At 41.8% G+C, this 18,002-nt stretch overlaps 3 protein-coding genes across 3 annotated transcripts in view; 2 read left to right on the top strand and 1 right to left on the bottom strand.

Moving 5' to 3' along the window:
* Window positions 1-18,002, top strand: part of mfap3l (microfibril associated protein 3 like) — a 63,756-nt gene that overhangs the window by 35,988 nt on the left and 9,766 nt on the right. The gene's annotated exons all lie outside the window — the stretch shown is intronic.
* On the bottom strand, window positions 19-4,697 carry ino80b (INO80 complex subunit B). The gene is made up of 5 exons (XM_071918084.2): window positions 3,966-4,697; window positions 3,306-3,504; window positions 2,458-2,606; window positions 1,724-1,896; window positions 19-912 (listed from the first exon to the last, which is right to left on the bottom strand). Exons 1-5 carry the CDS (start codon window positions 4,003-4,005, stop codon window positions 448-450), a joined length of 1,026 nt encoding a protein of 341 aa, XP_071774185.2. The 5' UTR covers window positions 4,006-4,697; the 3' UTR covers window positions 19-447.
* On the top strand, window positions 4,855-16,662 carry aadat (aminoadipate aminotransferase). Its single transcript, XM_071918062.2, has 14 exons — window positions 4,855-4,860; window positions 5,300-5,371; window positions 6,218-6,386; window positions 8,341-8,473; window positions 9,173-9,247; window positions 9,341-9,550; window positions 9,963-10,028; window positions 11,151-11,233; window positions 12,327-12,423; window positions 13,916-13,977; window positions 14,093-14,157; window positions 14,675-14,781; window positions 16,139-16,240; window positions 16,345-16,662. Exons 2-14 carry the CDS (start codon window positions 5,305-5,307, stop codon window positions 16,384-16,386), a joined length of 1,278 nt encoding a protein of 425 aa, XP_071774163.2. The 5' UTR covers window positions 4,855-4,860; window positions 5,300-5,304; the 3' UTR covers window positions 16,387-16,662.

Genomic DNA, 18,002 nt, shown 5'->3' with positions numbered 1-18,002 from the left:
ACAATACAGTTTCTCTCGTTATTTATTGTTTATCATGTCTGCTTGATGTAGCAACCCATGTCAGTCTCTGAGCAGACTTTTTACATTATTAACAAAATAAAAGGAAGCTCAACCAAATGAAAACTATTATTCTATCTCAAAACTTTTACAAAAATATGCATTTTATGTGGTCTTCAAACAGATACTCTCGAAATTATAAATATGTTGTTTCACTGACTTGTACACTGATTTTGAGATTTTTTTTTTTACATTATACATAATTGAATTGTGTAACCAGCATCAATGCAGGAGAAACCATCACTAATAATACAAAGCATACATAAACAAAAAAAGATTTTACATTGTTAAAAAAAAAAAAAAGGTTGATCCACATTGCACTTGGATTCAGAGTCCAGAAAGAGTCGTGAGAAACCAGCCGGCTCGTTTCAAGTCGTGTTAATTTTAAGTTCAAGCAGCACTTTCCACCAGCAGCAGGTTCCTCTTGTAGCACTCCAGGCTGCAGAGGGGAACCCCGGTCTTGGAGCAGCAGTACCTCTTGAGGTTGGTGCAGCCGCTCACCCCGCAGCTCACGGGGGCGGGGGGCGGAGGATGGGGCAGGGCGGGGGCCGGAGCCTGGGCGCCCGCGGGGAAGGAGATGGCCAGGCCCTGGGCGGAGTCGCTGTACCGCACCATGGGACACTGGGCCTGCTTGGACTTCTTCTCCTTCATGCTTTTGATCTTGGCCTTGCTGGTCTTGGTGAGCCGCTCGATGGTCTGGTTCTTGCTCTCCTCGGCCTTCTTGGCGGCCTGCAGGCGCCTCTTGCGGGCGCGCTCCTCCCTCTTCTGCATCATCTCGGCGGTCATCTCCTTCTCCTTGTAGCCCATGGGGAGCTCCAGGAGCGGCTGGCTCTGCTGCTTGTGCAGGAGCGCTTTCTGGAGGGAGGGGAGGAACACAGGCAAAAACAAAAAGCTCTCAGGGAGGTACATTTAAAACTTAATTAAAACTAAATTTAAGTAATTTGCTGACAAAAGGGCCTCTAATAGCCACATCAAAAGATTGTAGATCATACACTTTTACAACCTACATAGGTAGTAGGGATGTGACAATATATTGAAATTTAATATATCGCAATACATAAATGTGACAATACGTATCGTGGGGCAGAAAAATGAATCACAATATTAGATACATTTTATTCTGCTGTAGTAATTACAAATGAGACGGCTTGTCTATTGTCTTATATATTATTTGCACTTTGTAATGACATTTTTAAATTGTTGTTTACAGTCTAGCAAGCCAACGCTATTGCTAGAAAGATTTGTGGCTCAGAAATAAACATAATTCTGCACAGTCAGACTTTGTTGTCATTTAATTTTTATGTATTACATCGTATCGTGGTCGTGTTGAATCATGAACCCGATATTGCATATTGAATTGCATCGTGAGATAAGCATATTGTCCCATCCCTACTACACAGGGTTTTCATGTATCCTTAAAAACTCACTAATTTAAAGAGTAGATTCTGGTCATAAAAACTTAAGTGTGAAACATTAAGACATACACATCAATTTCATGTCTTGTATATGTGAATGTTTTTTTTTTTTTCTTGTCTTGAATTTCATAGTTAGTGTCCTTTTGTTGGGTCTCTAAAACATTTTGTGGCAAACCTGATTGGCAAAAAGTTGTCTATAAATACATTTTGACTGTAAATGTGTATTTCCCCTGCTTCGTCCTCTTCCTCACCTGTCTGGCTGTGAGCAGAGACTCGTCGATCTCTTTCTTCAGCTCTCCGTTGTCGTCCAGCTCTCCTTTTTCCAGAGCGTCCAGCCACCGCTCCTCTTCATCCACAGGTCCGCCCAGCATGGAGTCCGAGTCCATGTCCGGCAGAGGAGACGTGGCCAGGTTGCTGTCTTCATCTGATACAGGGGATCAACAACAAACAGGACAGACTTATTGTCTTTACTCAACCAGTATCATCGGTATCATCCTTTAAGTCACTTATTAAAACCTACTTCTATGTAAAGGCCTTCTATTAGTGTTTATTTTAACTTATTTTATTTTAATTTAATTATTTTTTATTATATTCCATATTTATTGTATCCCTTCTTTTAGGTGGTGTTCTTTTCTATTTTTAAGTCCTTTATTTTATATGATGTTTTATTTGGACTTTTTAAACTATTTTTCTTGTTGTAAAGCACTTTGTAACGTTCATTTTGCTGCAATAGTCCAGTCCAGATCATATTCAAGGATTTTTGTACTCCTTGCCAAAAAGACTATGCAAAAATAGTTGTTTTGAATGCAAAAAGGAAGGCAAAAAAGTATAAACATTCAAGATTCAAGCCTTCATTCAGCATTCAGTGGTTGTTTGACTGTGAAAACCCCTTTGCGTAAAATCTGAACAGTCCTAATTTGAGAACTATTAATCTCAAAATGTTTTGATTACATCCATAACAGATAGGAGTCACAGAGAGACTCACCCAGCCAGGCCCGGTACTGCTCCAGAGGCACAGAGGGCTCCTCATCATCGTCCTCATCATCGTCATCATCATCATCGTCGTCATCATCAATGATCATGAGTGGTGAAGGAGGACAGGCCACACCGGGATGCACGGTGAAGGTGGGCACACTGGGAAAGGGAAGCAGACACAACAGCCTGCTGAGTCACTATATATCCACGAGTCAGCGCAACACAACTTAACGAAACTTACCAAAACACAAGAGTTTATAAAGCTAGGGTGAGTAATACAGAAACCTGGCATGGTTACAGGAAAGGTGATGGGTACTGTAATGTTTATGTTGTGTTATTTTTGTTTTGTTTGTAGATATTGAAAATGTAAATAAACTTCAGAAAAAGAAAAGGTGACGGGTGATGGATGGTGAGTATGCACCATCATCAAACAGGACCATCTACAAGAGGGTCACCTATTAGAATGTCCAAAATATGAATGTATAAGAAAAATATGCTTGCCAAAATTTGAAAGTGCAATTCCTGATTTCTATTCCCTCCCAAAATCAAATTCAAACTCCCAGTGGTTCTTGGGGAGGAGGAGAAAACAGTGTTACTTTCTGCCACATATGTTTCATTGTGTTATAATCTAAGGGATGATAACTAGTGACTAAACTGTCTAGGACACATTGCATTTGGATCTATGTATTGTCCATAGCATTGCATATAATAATACTTATCATATGAACAAAAAAGGAGCTCCTGTAATTACTGAATTTGCCTATCCTTTATTGCACCATTATCATCTGTATTTTATCTTGTACTATTGATTCAATATAGCTTTCTCTGAATCTGACTCTGAGTCCCGTCCCGTCTCACCTCTTGGTCCCCAGTGTCTGTCCTCCCAGTTTGATCTTGAGTCTGAGCTGTGGAGGCGGCCGGGCCACCATGACGGGCTCCGGCTGCAGGGCCTCCGGGAAGCCGTGGCCCCCATCGTCCCGGTGGTGCTTCCTCTTGTGCTTCTTGTGTTTCTTGTGTTTCCTCTTGTGGATGCTGTGCAGTCCGGAGCCTCCGTCACCTGCAGAGGACGCGATGGAAAGCACACGGATGTCACATGAATGTGGATGAAATGAATACCATGCAGTCCAAAGCTACTTTCACCTGCAGTGGTCGTGAGGAGAGACTGCTGGGAGAATGGGTGTTTAAGTGTATAAAATGAATTGAAGTATACATTCTACATGTATGGGGAAATTAACACCTGTTGCCAGTAAAATGCTGTTAAATTTTGGATGTGGCTGGTAAGATTTTGTACTTTTACACCTAACCCAAAAGATAATTTGGAGGTCCTATCCTATTCTAAAAATCTGTCTAACATTACTTAAGAGTGGCTGGTAAACTTTGGAAAAATACCAGCCGCTCTGTGATTGGTGGAGAGTCAATTATTCCTACGGCAAGGAAGCACTGTTTCCAGAATATATAGGGAACCTACTTCGCCATAACATTTACAATGCAAAGCCAATTATAACCTTGAATACTCACCGAGAAACCTGGGGTGGATCATGTCTTTCCTTTTCCCCATTGAAACGACTGGAATCTAAACACCAAGGACAGCCGCTCTTCAGGTCTAACTACATCGCAACAGACATCCTACCTAATAAAAAAAATCCGACAAACCTCTAATTACACCGGTCTATGCGGAAGTGAGAATATATCGATAATGCCACAATACTATAGATGAACACTGACAGCAAAGGTAAGATACTGTGATTCCTGACATTTAAGTTTGCCTTTTGATATAACGTTTTGTCCGATAAGTCGGATAGGTTGGCTGTTACTCTTGCAGTCCTTGCGGAGGGTTATTATTGCATTAGTATGTAGTGGTTAGCATTGCATGTTGATTAAACCTGCTACTGTGCTGCACTGAATAAGACAGTTGTAGCCCGAAGGTTAGCACAAGTGAATAGACGTTAGCTAACCGCATTCAACTAAATACTACTCCACAAAAACTCAAATTCATTCAGTTTCCAATTCACACCAAACAAGTGACGCAGCCAGCAAACTTAACAACTTTCCAGCTTAGCTTAGCTAACATCACAACACGGAAGTTCCTTCGTCGTCGTTTTCCGGTTGTCTTGTGCCGCCGGTGCCGGTTCACTGCGCTCTAGTAGCGGAAAAATAACCCTGCGCTGTAAACTACAGCCTGTAACGTTTTTTAAGCAAAACTATTCTGATTTCTTGTCAGAATCTTTAAGATGTCGCGACAAATAGAACAGTTGCCCGTCCTATTTAGTTATAAATGCAGCGCTATTGCTACACAGTATCATATTTATACTTGGGGAATGTAGTTCAGCTAACGGTCACCGGAGCTGATTCCTGCACGTCAAGAACTACATTACCCAGCAGCCACTGCGCCATTGAGTCCAAGATACGCAAGGTCAGTCACATAAACTAAGCGTGGCCCGGTTCAGTAACCGCTGTTTGATTTATGAACTATATTCAATATAACTTTTATTCCCTCGTCATCACTGCTGTGTCCTAATGCATAAGTGACCCCGCTTGTTCCTCTGTTAGCTCACCTTAATCCAGTTAGTGTTATTTGCACCAAAGGATTGTTACTAGCTACGTGTACAATAACATACCGTTACTCAGCCAGCCTGCTAGCATGCTGATATGAAGAATATTTCTCCTGTCACATTGTATTAAGTCAAATGTGGTTAATTGACATAGCATTTTTTAACAAACAGAAAACAAGAGATACGAAAACAATAAAAACCCCTAGAGATAAAGACCTTGTTGAGACAGTGAGGCTCAGCAACAGGTAGGCTCCATATGAGCATGTTATTACTGTGTTGAACTGTTACTGTGTTTTGCAGGAACCATGAATTACTCTCGGTTTCTGACAGCTGTCAGTGCAGCTAGAAAGCCCTCTCCCATCAGGATCCTGAGTAAGTCATGCTGTCACTCTGTTTTTCACAACAAACTGAGACCTACTGTTACAAAATAACAGAACAGAATTAAAACAAATGATGGTACTTTTTTAAAGGATAGAAAGTTGACAAAATCATGCCACTTAAAGGGATATTTCACTTTGGTATAACATGCTTCCAGCAGCCTTAACCCATGTAAACACACCTATAATTGTACCAGCTACATCAGTGTCCTGAATGGGGCCAAAAATAAAGTATTAATTATAAACTAACTAGAGTAGCAAACAATTCAATGGAACGGACAATTCTGAATAAATGGTATCTGTTTATGTTGATATCTGGGGTATATTTACTTTTCATTGGCCTACATTTTCAGTGCAAAAGAAGTCAAATTACGCCTTGATTTAATTATGCATAGTGGCTGGAACAAAATAGCTACAGGTAACTAGATCAGGCCATAAAAACAGATACCTTTGAGGCAGAAAAAAGTATTTTGTTGATTTCCTAACTGCCCTAGTTGGTTTATACTGCAGAACTATTATTTTAGGCAAGGAAAATGAAAATGAATGGAAGTGGATTAGGACCTTCTGGAGGTGTATTTACATGGAGGGGTGAGGCTGCTGAAAACTAACCATGTTACACAAAAGTGAAATATTGAATGATTGATGATCTTATGTTTTCTTTCCTGAAATCAACAAAAACCTGTGGAATTGAGCTCTTCGATTGTTGGTGTATAGCCTATACTGCCATTTTTGTAAGAGTTACTCCCACATTTTATTTTACGAATTGTATTATTGGACTTGCAGCCTCTCTGTCACCAGTCCTCACGCCTCTTTCCCTCTGTCTCCCTCCACCTGTGTGAAGCCGAGCTGCAGCAGCGCTCTCCTCCCTCCCTGATCTCTCTGGCCGGAGGAGCCCCCAACCCCAACACCTTCCCCTTCCAGTCGGCATCCATCAAGGTGAAGAACGGGGAAACGATCACCTTCGATGAAACCACCATGAAGAGGGCCCTGCAGTACTCTGCCTCCAACGGGTGAGAGAGAGAGAGGGAGAGAGAGAGAGAAAGAGAGAGAGAAAAGTCCATGTTTTGTAGAATCAGATACTTCTTTCAAGAGATGTTTTTCTCTTAACCAGGCCACGACACAGGCAGAGAAATTTAAGTATGGTGACAATTTAAAGCTACACTGGGCAAGATTTTTTTGTAAAAATACACCTGTGTTATCAGCCTAAATCACAAAGTGGAGCTGCAACAGAGAAGATCATCCCAGCCCCTGTAGATTCTCCCTATTTGACATTCTGGTGTCGGGTATGGTCACCAACGTTAGATCTTTTGCCTCTCATCCTTTTGGTATCCTTTTCTATAAAGCATCACAGACCGGTCAGATCAGTAAACATGAGTGAGCTGTGTGCAGTTTACTCACATCACATGATTTCTGCATATTGACGTTCAGATTTTTCAAACAGTTACCTCTCGCTGCCAATTTGGAGCCGCCAACGTAAGCATGTGCTTTTAAAAATACATCATAGTAACATGTGAAAGTATCTTGTGTTGGGATACAAAGAAAATGCGTTAGTGTTGTATCTCAATCAGTCGACAGACATTGTTTTAGTTTTGGACCTGATACATAAAGATGGCAGTGTGCTGGATCAGTCTCAGTCCTCTTGACCCGTCCCACAGTGAAATGACTGTCCAGAGTTTGGTCTCCCTCTTTCTCTCTGTCTTGGTTGGTCTGGTCTTGTGAGGCTCAGTGGGTCTGTCAGTGGGAGTATGGCAATAACACTGCAAATGTTAGGGGTTCAGTTGCCCCTCGGTTGCCATCCATACTCTGAATTCATGCACTGGTGATACTGTGAAGCCCTTTGGATGAAAGCATCCACCAAGCAGCTGATACAAGAGTCAAAGTTGATGTCTGGATGCTTTGCGTTTTGCGTTTTTTCATTTTCTTTATGCATCTGGTCCATTACTGAGGTATTTACAGTGAAATATTAGGAGAATCTGGACAAATTTAGACCTCATCTTTACTTCAACAGATTATCTTTGTTGCAGCCTCATGGGCAGCAGAGTGTGGAGGTTATCGCTCTGTGGCTGCGTATCTCTCTTTATGGCCGTCTCTGTAAACTTTGCGGTGTGAAGTGACTGATCTGTCACTCACTGACTCACACGGTATTGGTTGACTCACCGGTGAGAGAAGATAAAGAGGTTAAAATCAATACAGACTTTCATTCACCAATCTCTTTTGTGTGTTTTTTACACCTACACCTCATCTCCTTTCAGTTAATTGAAATGTATTGCTCATTTGTTTTCATAACAGTTCAGGAGTGTTTAAAGTGGTAATTTTGGTGACATCTTTGTTGCTCAGCGCTCATCGCTGTGGTGTTTCTGCACTGCACTTCCCAGAGATCACTGCTATGATAACTACCCAGTTCTTCTTCTGTTTATCCCAAACAAACTGCTGTTGCTGCCGCCAGGTGTATGGAACAAGAGAGTAGCAAAACGGAAATTTGGTAACACTTTAGATTAGGGAACACATATTAACTATTAACTATGGGTTTTCCCTCAATAGTTTAATTATTTCCCTCAATAATATGTGATACTAGCACCTTATAAGCCCCATACTGAGCAAAGCAGACTAAGAGCTCAATTGATGTGCAACAACTTCCTTACTGAGTGCTATAAGCACTAATTAGGAGGCTATTGAGGGAAAACCCATAATTAATGAGCTATACTTGTAGAATACAATAGTGCAGAATAAGGTGCTAATAGGTGGTTTGTAATGACTAATAATGAACCACTACACTGCTAATATGCATGTTAATAAGCAACTTATTAATAGTTAATATGTGTTCCCTAATCTAAAGTGTTACCAAATTTATGAAATTTAATTTATGAAAATGCCACAGATTGTTACTCACAGAACGGTACAGCTGAGTGAACTCCACTGTGTTCTAGTCATGAAAGAGTAAGTCTAGTTTTCGTCCGTTCTCAGAATCCCTGAGCTGCTGACGTGGATGAAGAACCTGCAGAAGAACCTCCACAGCCCGCCGACCGCTGGCTGCAGCCCCGAGAACGGCCAGATGGACATGTGTGTGACCACCGGCAGCCAGGAGGGGCTCTGCAAGGTACCAGACGCCGCCAGCACCCATCTCACGGTCCTGCCGTTTACTCTCACTCATGCCATTTTGTGTGCATGATTAAATTCAAACAAATGCTTACTGGCTGGAGGGGAATATACTGTCCAGTGGTTTCCAGAGGGAAGCTTTAGTACCATGTGAAAGCAAAGGATCCCATTCTCTCTCAATCCAACAATAAAGAAGTTTAGTGTCTTGTATTTTCCTGAAGGACGTTTTTAATTAATTGTAGTGATTGTGAATTTCTTTGCTCTTACATTTCTACTTATTCACGCGTTTCTCTTTTTGTCCGAGCTTCGATGTGTATGTGTTTTAATACATTTTTTTATTATTTTTTTATTTTATTTAATTGACTCTGTTTACTTGTTTTGGATACCCATTCGATTTGTAATAACCCTTTTTATTTGATGTGCTCTCGGCAGCATTGTAAATGAGGTTCCCCCCTCAGTGTTCACCGAGATTAAATAAAGGTTTGGATGGATGTGGCGTTGGTGTAATTTCACATTAAAAATCAATTAAAAAGTGCCATTTAGTGCCAGTTAGTGTTAGTTAGTTACTGCCATTTCTCAAATCCCTTTGGTTAAATGTTGTTTTTAACTGTTTTAACATCTAGTAATGGTTTTATTCAAAGAGTCGTAGTCTAATGTCAGCTTCTGTTATCATTTGAGTCCATTTGTTTTTTGGTTTCAGGTGTTCGAGATGCTGGTGAACCCCGGAGACAACGTTCTGCTAGACGCGCCCACATATTCAGGAACACTTGCAGCGGTGAGAACACACATGTAACGACACACACACACCACAAACACACACACCAGACACACACTGTGATGATTTTCTAGTCTTTCTTTTCCTCCGCAGCTCCAGCCACTCGGCTGTAACCTGATCAACGTCCCCAGCGACCAGCACGGCATGATACCCGCCGCTCTGAAGGACGTTTTGTCTCGGTGGGATCCCTCGGAAGTCCACAAGCCCGGCAGCACCGCTCCCAGGATCCTCTACACCATCCCCAACGGGGGAAACCCCACCGGCGCCTCCATGACGACGCAGAGGAAGAAGGAAGTCTATGAGGTGTGAGGTGCATCGCTCTTGTCGCTTGTCATTTAAATGTCACGCTAAATTTAACCTCTCTGCAGAGCTTCCTAGAGATATATACAATGTTTTAAAGCATTTTTTACTTTAAATGTGAAAACGCTCTTAGTGTTAAAAGAAATGTTTTCCACGAGAACAACATGATTATATGCACATATGCAGATACAGTTGCAGGCATAGATACACACACATGTTCATGTTCGTGCTGAAATAATCTCAAGAACACACACACACACACACACACACAAACACTCATGCTTCCGTGATGATTTTGTGAATCTGTCCCAAAAACAGTGAAGCGCTGTGTTCTCATCAGCGCTCGGCGTTCAGCTGATTTCCCTGCAGATTTGCTTTGTCAGATTCTATTAACTGCTCGCTGTCTTTTTAATAGCTGGCCAGGCAGTACGACATGCTCATCGTCGAGGATGACCCGTACTATTTCCTGCAGTTTGAAAAGGTAAAAGCGTTCACTTACCTCCGCTGTCGTCACTTTGGCACTCAGGCACTGCACAAGTCTGATATTAAGTTATTTTTTTTCCACATCAAAAAAGTGTGCCCATAGTATTCTCTGTACTTTGAAAAGGTAAAATACTTAAATCATCTCGTCTGTTGTCACCTTGGTCTAATGCAGTGGTTCTCATTCAAGGCTGCTTCTCATTCTAACCATCTAATCAGGGACTAATTTACACCCGGGACACCAGGAGAATGCAATTAACCGCAGTTAACTAGCTGTTAGAATAGAAAACCGCTGTCTAATGAATGCTCTTTAGCACAAGTATGAATCTAGGGACTGATATTAATGTCTTGGATTTACATGAGATGAGTGTGACTGTACTATTTCCCGTAGTTGTGGAGAAAGTTCTTCCCAAGTTGTCTTGGAGAGAACGATCTTCTCATGAAAGTAAGCAGAGAGAAGCTTCTTTACACTTTGAGATGAACTGTGCTTCATATTGTGTGTGATTAATGAAGACAAAATTTTCCCACCTGTTACAACCGGCTCTGTACTTTAAACTGCAGCGCCGCTCGGATGTGATGCGTCATTCTCGCAATGAATCGTGGGGCTTTCCATTCGTTCCCGTCGGTCAAGTCGCCATCCGATGCATCCTTGACAGGGATCTTTATCCGTCCTCCGTCCTTTCCTTGTTTTTTATTGGAATCGTGCTTCGGTGGTTAGATATTACATAAAACGCGTCATGGAGGACACAAGTGCGCAATACAGCTTCCTTGGGGCCGGTAGAGGCTGTAAATATAAGATTAGAGAGGAAAAACAGCCAAGCAACAAAGAACTCCTGGGGCAAAGAAAAACATATACAGTATATATCAATACTTCTGTAATTGATTCTGATCTTATCTTTTTCTTCTACTGTTTCTATATTGTTTCTATATTGCTTTTTTATATTACTGTTTTTATTGGTTTATATTGTCTTTTATTCTTCTCTGTCTTTTAACAAAGTACACAAGCAACCACTAAGCTAAATGATTCTGATTCTGATCACATGCGTAAATACAATATAATCTGGTTCATATTAAAGGCTCATTTATCGCCCTCATTCTCCCTCTCCGTCCTTTTGATTGACAGCCGTGGGCGCCCACGTTTCTGTCCATGGATGTTGACGGCAGGATCATCAGGACCGACTCCTTCTCCAAGATCCTGTCTTCAGGGTGAGTGTGTGTGTGTGTGTGTGTGTTTGTGCTTCTGCGTGGCTGTTTGTTTGCTTAAATCCCTCTTTCTTTGAAGCACTCCTGTTCCCAGTTAAGGTTTTCATGGACTCTGCAGGAGCACAGTTGTATGTGTTATTGCCCTTAACAAGTCAAGACCTGGTGTGTTCACTGGGTGTGTTAGGAACTTGTGTTTTTCCAGTTCAACAGACAATTTAATTAGCTTGTGTAATTCCCCATAGTCCCTGTGCAGGATACAGCTGAATGTTGTTTGTGTGTAGACACACATGGAGAGGCGGAGCTGAGCAGAAGAAAACAGGAAAGAAAACTTCCTATGGGGGAACACACTCGCCCTCCCCCACTCTCAGATTCACATCCAAACCTCAAACATTCATGAGCTAAATCATTTTTTTTAAATTTTTGTTAACCAGTCATGATGGCAGTCATATGCCTGTTTCTACTGCCAACAGACTGTAAAATGGTGAGAATGAATACCTTTGCAATGCTAAGAAGCATAAAAGAGATCGGTAGCATTGTTGTGCAGGAGGACATGATGTTGTGTTTTTTCCACTGGCCAAGTGGCCCTGGTCTGTTTCCTCTTTTTAATGGTTTCTGTGTTCTTACTTTTTATTTATCTAACCTTTACTTCACCAGGTTTGTCCCACTGAGATTAAGGAGTCCTGGCTGACAGCATCAACACAAATACTGTATAAAAGTTTCAGACCAACAACTAAAAACAATGTATAAAGTCAGAATACAGTCAACATCACATAAAAGAGAGAGAGAGAGAGAGAGAGAGCGAGAGAGAGAGAGTGTGTGTGTGTGTGTGTGTACCAAGTCCAGAGTTCCTCACAATTATAATACAGTTAGCATAAACCTGAAGTCCTCAAAATGGAAAATGTTTTTTATAGGTTTAGAGGTTAGGTTAATATTTCAGCTTAGATTAAGAATAAAATTAGGGTAAACATTAGCTATGTGTGTGTATTTGCATTCCCAAGGCCTTGTGTGTGTGTGTGTGTGTGTACGTGTACGTGTTTCTGTGTGTGTTTGCACTTGTCCGGTTGAGCGCTCAGCTGTGCGTGTCGTATCGTTTCAGGCTGAGGATGGGTTTTGTGACCGGTCCCAAGCCGCTGGTGGACCGGGTGGTGCTGCACATCCAGGCCTCTACCATGCACACCAGCACCTTCACACAGGTGAATGACACCTTTATCTCACACCCGACTGACTCCATGCGTTTCAGTATCACACCGCCAAACCAACCTGTTGCGTGACTGGCAACTTTCTGCCTTGAGCTTTGACATTGTCATATTTATTACGTCCGCTTCCCGCGACTGTAATCTGAGCAGGAAAAGTGATTATAGGAACTTGAACTTCTGCCAGCGGAGGCGGCTTGTCCGCTGGATGTGACCGGCTGCTGTAACAGTATGCTGGTACAGAGAGGATAGAGTCTATCATTAGGAGATACAGTATATCGATGGCCCGAGCTGGGAGGAGTTTGTCATTGAGAAAATAATGAGTAACATGAAAGAGAGTGTGCATTATATCCCTGTAAAGAGCATATTTTGGCAATGATTTACTTTGTAGATGGTGTGTAAAATTGGAAGTATTTCCCAACTAAATCAACAGTAGGGAACCGTGAGGAAAACTGTGCAGAGGGAATGTGTGAGAGAGGAAGGCGTAAACTGCTTCACCTGCACAAAGACAGACCTTAGTCAAATAGATTTTGCAAACAATTGCAGTACCAGATGGGTGGGTTTAGTCAGGTGCGTTGTCAATCACAGAAACCTGTATTAAACTGCCTTTCGAAATAGTTTACGGTGGGTTTCTAAACTCTCTGGTGCTTGCTGCATTGTATTCTGTGGAAAACCCCATCTATCTGGAACCTATAGGCTTAAACAAACTATAAAAAAAAGTATTTGCAAATACTCTTTGTCCTAGGTATGCGCTTGGATTCAGATAAACCCTGGAGATTAAAGCAATGCACGGTGCAGCAGTAAGTGCGTTCAGGTTATCCACTCTCCTCGCAGAGAAGGCCAACAATGAAGCATTATTTTAAGCAGAGTCAACACAGGAGGTTAATGCCGTACTGGCTGTTCCCTCCCCTCTGGGCACGTCAGAGAGAGAGGAGAGAGAGAGAGGAGAGAGAGAGAGAGAGGGAGAGAGAGCGGAGTCACGCTATAGCTGCCGGCTGCTGAAGCCAAATGAGATGTTGTGGCGTCTCTGGATTAGCGGGGGAGGTTTTAAAAGGAATGGAGGGGGAAATGAATTAGGATCTGGAAAAAAAAAAAAGAAAAAAAAGACCGATGCCATCTTCCTCTTCTTGTCTGATCCAATCCTCGCTTCTGCTTTTCATCGTCAAATCTCGACTAAAATGACGGCTCTAAGTCGGCGAGAAAGATTTGAAATGCACACACACACACATGCAAAATTTGCGTTGAATTTGAATTTGTTGAAATTCAAAACAAGAACAGGCTAACTCAAATATGTAGAGGGTGTAGTAAAAAGGATAAGGGAGTGTCATGCTTCCTTCAGGAGTTAGCTCTAACTGCACTATGGAAATATAAATCTGTAGCTGGATTATTGATCCTAGGGCCATTTTACAGTAAATAATCACTTTCTAGGAGGAGTCTGTTTGAATCTTACAGTCCAACCAGAGACTCATGCTTCTCTCCCATGTCCCTCCAGCTCATGGTCTCCCAGCTGCTGCATAGCTGGGGCCAAGACGGCTTCCTCCGCCACATCGATGGGTAGGTGGCTGTTGTGTCTGACCGGTTATCGATAGAAATAGATCTACCTGCTCCAGTGAAATAAGACGGCTTCTCCTCCAGCAGTGCGGGAAACTGTCTCTCTCTCCTCTCGCAGGGTGATCGAGTTTTACAGGAAGCAACGCGATGCCATGATCTCCTCCGCAGACAAGTGGCTCAAAGGTTCGTGGACTCACTGCTCGACGATAAATAACACAATCACTGCTTTTACAAGACCTACACTACCTTTATTTTTACTTACACAGTTTAGAATAATAGTAAAGACATCAAAACTATTAAATAAATGTGTTAAACAAATCAAAACTATCTTATATTTTAGATTCTTTAAAGTAGCCGCCCTTTGCCTTGATGGAAAGGCAAAGGCTTTGGAAAGAAATTCATACAAAGGATCAACTTCACTATTTATATTTGTCTAAGAAACAAATTTCAAGCATTTAAGCAGAAGCCTTTAGATCAAAATGGCTTTAAGAGAATGAAAAACATAGAACATTCAATCAGGTGTGGTAGTGTATAATGGGATAAACTACTTAATAGATTGAATTCATGAATTCAGATTATCCAGATTTCAGAGAAAACTGTAGCTGTTAGTCACAAAGCACTTCACCCAGACTCTTGTTTTCATTCTTGTCACGTGTGTGTGTGTGTGTGTGTGTGTGTGTGTGTGTGTGTGTGTGTGTAGATGTAGCAGAGTGGCACGCCCCGTCTGCAGGCATGTTCCTGTGGATCAAACTAAAGGGCATCGCAGATACCCAGCAGCTCATTATGGAGAAAGCACTGGAGAAAGAGGTCAGCACGCACACACACACACACACACACACACACACACACACACAACCCTATTCTACTGTCTCCTTCACATTCTACCCCCATCTTGCCGCAACAGTGATATTTTCTCCTGTGATTTATTATCGAACAAAATCCTAATCCCGTCCACTCCAGGTTAACACACACACACTCTAATATGCTAATTGCAGGTACCCAGAATGCATTTTGGTGCTTCTCTCTCTGTCTCTCTCTCTCTCTCTCTCTCTCTCTCTCTCTCTCTCTCTCTGTCTCTCTCTCTCCTGCACCATGTGAGCAGATGTTTTGCACCAGGGGCGAGGCTGGTTTTGTGCCTGAATAGGATGTGGGATGGTGCATGTAAAGCGCCCATTGTGCACCGTGAGTGGGTTTAGAAGCCGAGTGTTTTCCCTCCCACACACACACACACACACACACTGCACACACACACACCAAATCCTGCTTATGATCAGCTGATTAGCCCATGTGAACAGAAGAGGGGGCAAAATCAGGTCTTTTTTTAGGTTTAAGTGGTATGTTTCTCTCCTCTCTCTATCCCAAATATTAGAAACCTCCATGCTGGAGACAATAAAGACTTTTTATTCTAGTCTGTCTTCTTTTCTACCAGAAGGGAATTAACGGTGCCTGAGATCTGAAACGAATTCACAAAGCGCACAAGAGAATCCCTGTCCGCGCTTTATCTTTCACGTGGTTCGGAGCTGTAATAATTGGCCCGGAGGCTTTTCTAAAGTGCCAAGCTACTGGACTGTGACAGGAGTTCAGAGGTTTTCCACCGGCTGTATTTCTAAAATGGTGGAGAATGGCAGATGTGTCGTTACCCTGCGTGAGGATGATTCACACCACAGAAAGAGGGAACAGGAACATTGAACGCCTCTTTTTGGACAGTTGGAAATGGTTTTTATTTTGCATTGTGCTGAGCATGAAATAGTCTGAACACTAGCTTCTGTCTCATCTTTACATTAGTCCAATGTTTTTGAAAGTAATATATTCAGTAATGTAGTGTTAAATTAAAAGGTGGGTAAACTATAAAACTCAAGTTTGTTATCATGTAAGACAAGCTGCCACTGATTAAAAACAAAAAAACAATTCAGATTTCACAAAGAGTGTTAATTTATGTTTCATTTTGTGAATTTAAGCCTAAAATTACGGGCAATTTCCTTTATTTCTTGAACAAAAGTGCGAGAAAAATTAGATTATTATGAGTTAACTGTCTACCACATTGCTGACTGCAGGGTTATCAGCCGCGTAACGATCATTTTATGACCAAGAACATTACCTGGAAAAGGGAAAGTGTTGATGTATGTGTGTGTGTGTGTGTGTGTGTGTGTGTGTGTGTGTGTAGGTGCTGCTGGTTCCTGGAGGTGTGTTCATGATCAACAGTAGTGACCCCTGTCCCTATGTCAGAGCAGCCTTTTCTCTCTCCACACCAGAGCAGATTGATGAGGTAAACACACACGCACACACACACACACACACACACACACACACACACACACACACACACAGTCCATAACTGACCGTCTCATCTCTCACAATCTCTCTCCACAGGCTTTCAGAAGACTCTCTTCACTCATCAAGGAGGCTTTGTGAGGAGCTGGACACTGAGAGGAATTATTTTTCACGGACAGATATATATATTTTTAAAACTTATATTCATATAAGTTGTTAATATATGTCAACGTATAGTCGGAGAAGGATGTCACCATTCAGCTGCACTTTTCGACACCGCTGGCATTAATCACGGCAAGCCCTTTGGAGAAATTAAGTTCATATTTGTTTAAAAAGAAAAATGTATTTATTACTGCTGGATCGTCTAGTCATAAACCTCCACGAGCAAAAGAAGTAAATGACAACTTTTTATAATCATTCTGTAGTCTGTCGTTTGATTCTTCACAGCAGTTTTGAAGTTTGTCTCAGCAGCCTGTTGCACCAGTTAAACTTCAAACGCAGGATAGTTTGAATGGAAATTCTCACCAACTCCCAGTTTATACATTACTGAAATTTTGAACGTTGCACCCGCTGAAATAGATCCAACGTCGACATAAGTTACAAGTAACTGTTGGCATGATGCATCCATTTGATAGATGGGGAAAACTTGCTGAAGGACCAAGAAGAACAAATAGAGTGCGGTTTACACTGGCAACATGAATTAGATCACTGAACTGATGAGGAAGCAAACTACAATTTTAGCTAGCTAACAATAACACAAAAACATTCTTCCACCCCATCAGTGAAAGGGGGAATTACATTACACCAAACTACATAGCTTTTACCCTTTTGAAATGAATGGTTACACCACTTGATGTTATTATTGTTGTCTGTATTAGTCACATCTTGTTGTATACATAGATTTATTTCTGTGGTTGTTGTGTATATGAGAGACAATATGACTATAAATGAATCCTAATACTTTGCACTAGATAACGCACCTATTTGTTGATGTATGGTGATGCTATATTAACTAGGTTTATCCTCTGTTTCACACACTGTAGTGTGAGTTTGCTAATATTAATTTAGGCTACTGTTAATTGGGACATGATAAATTGATTTTGGCTGGCATGTTCTTGGCCACAGAGGGTGAAAACGTCACTGCCTGTGACAATGTTTTGTTTAGTGGTTACTTTACGCTCTGCTAGTTAACCTGAAGTCTACATGGGGCAACTAAACAAAGACACGGCTTTAGCGTCAAACTAATGGCTTCAATGTAACTTCAACATAGACTTCACAGCCATAGGATTGAAAGCACATTCAGGTGCAACAGGCTGCAGGAGTTTCCCTCACTTTGTTTCCGGATGAGCTCAGAGAAACCATAATCACTGGCCATAAGTTTGAGTAAGGAAGAACAGACTTTTCCAAATCTTGTGAAGAAGCGAACCTGTGACACCGGCACATCTTCCCCCCCCGGTCCCATCAATTTAAAGCTGCATGGTTAATCATCCCATAATATCAGGGTGTATTTGCCGGTGTAAAACTGTTTTCCACCCTGCATTTGAACTTGGGACTTGATATGTTTGAGGAGGTGTGAATGAACTGTGTGACCTCTGTACAGAGCGTCTCGCCGCCTGTGTTAGTGAGCGGCACTTTTCTGTGGCAGGAGTCAAGGCCGGTGTGTTTGGGCTCTCTGAGTGTTTGTGTACAGCTGCAACATTCATCCGTAAAGGATAATAACAGGGTCGGAGAGGCAGCTTAGTATTCATGCTGTTGCG

Source organism: Centroberyx gerrardi, chromosome 23 (genome assembly GCF_048128805.1).
Source record: "Centroberyx gerrardi isolate f3 chromosome 23, fCenGer3.hap1.cur.20231027, whole genome shotgun sequence".
Taxonomy (NCBI): domain Eukaryota; kingdom Metazoa; phylum Chordata; class Actinopteri; order Beryciformes; family Berycidae; genus Centroberyx; species Centroberyx gerrardi.
This window is presented reverse-complemented; position numbering and strand designations above follow the sequence as displayed.

Excerpts from the sequence above, each read along its gene's own strand:
- ino80b (XM_071918084.2), bottom strand. The coding sequence starts at position 4,005 with ATGGGGAAAAGGAAAGACATGATCCACCCCAGGTTTCTCG. Across the intron at positions 3,505-3,965 it reads GATCCACCCCAGGTTTCTCG|GTGACGGAGGCTCCGGACTG; the intron begins GTGAGTATTCAA and ends CGTCCTCTGCAG. Across the intron at positions 913-1,723 it reads CTCTGCTCACAGCCAGACAG|AAAGCGCTCCTGCACAAGCA; the intron begins GTGAGGAAGAGG and ends CCCTCCCTCCAG.
- aadat (XM_071918062.2), top strand. The coding sequence starts at position 5,305 with ATGAATTACTCTCGGTTTCTGACAGCTGTCAGTGCAGCTAGAAAGCCC. Across the intron at positions 10,029-11,150 it reads ATTTCCTGCAGTTTGAAAAG|CCGTGGGCGCCCACGTTTCT; the intron begins GTAAAAGCGTTC and ends TTTGATTGACAG. Across the intron at positions 14,782-16,138 it reads AGAAAGCACTGGAGAAAGAG|GTGCTGCTGGTTCCTGGAGG; the intron begins GTCAGCACGCAC and ends GTGTGTGTGTAG.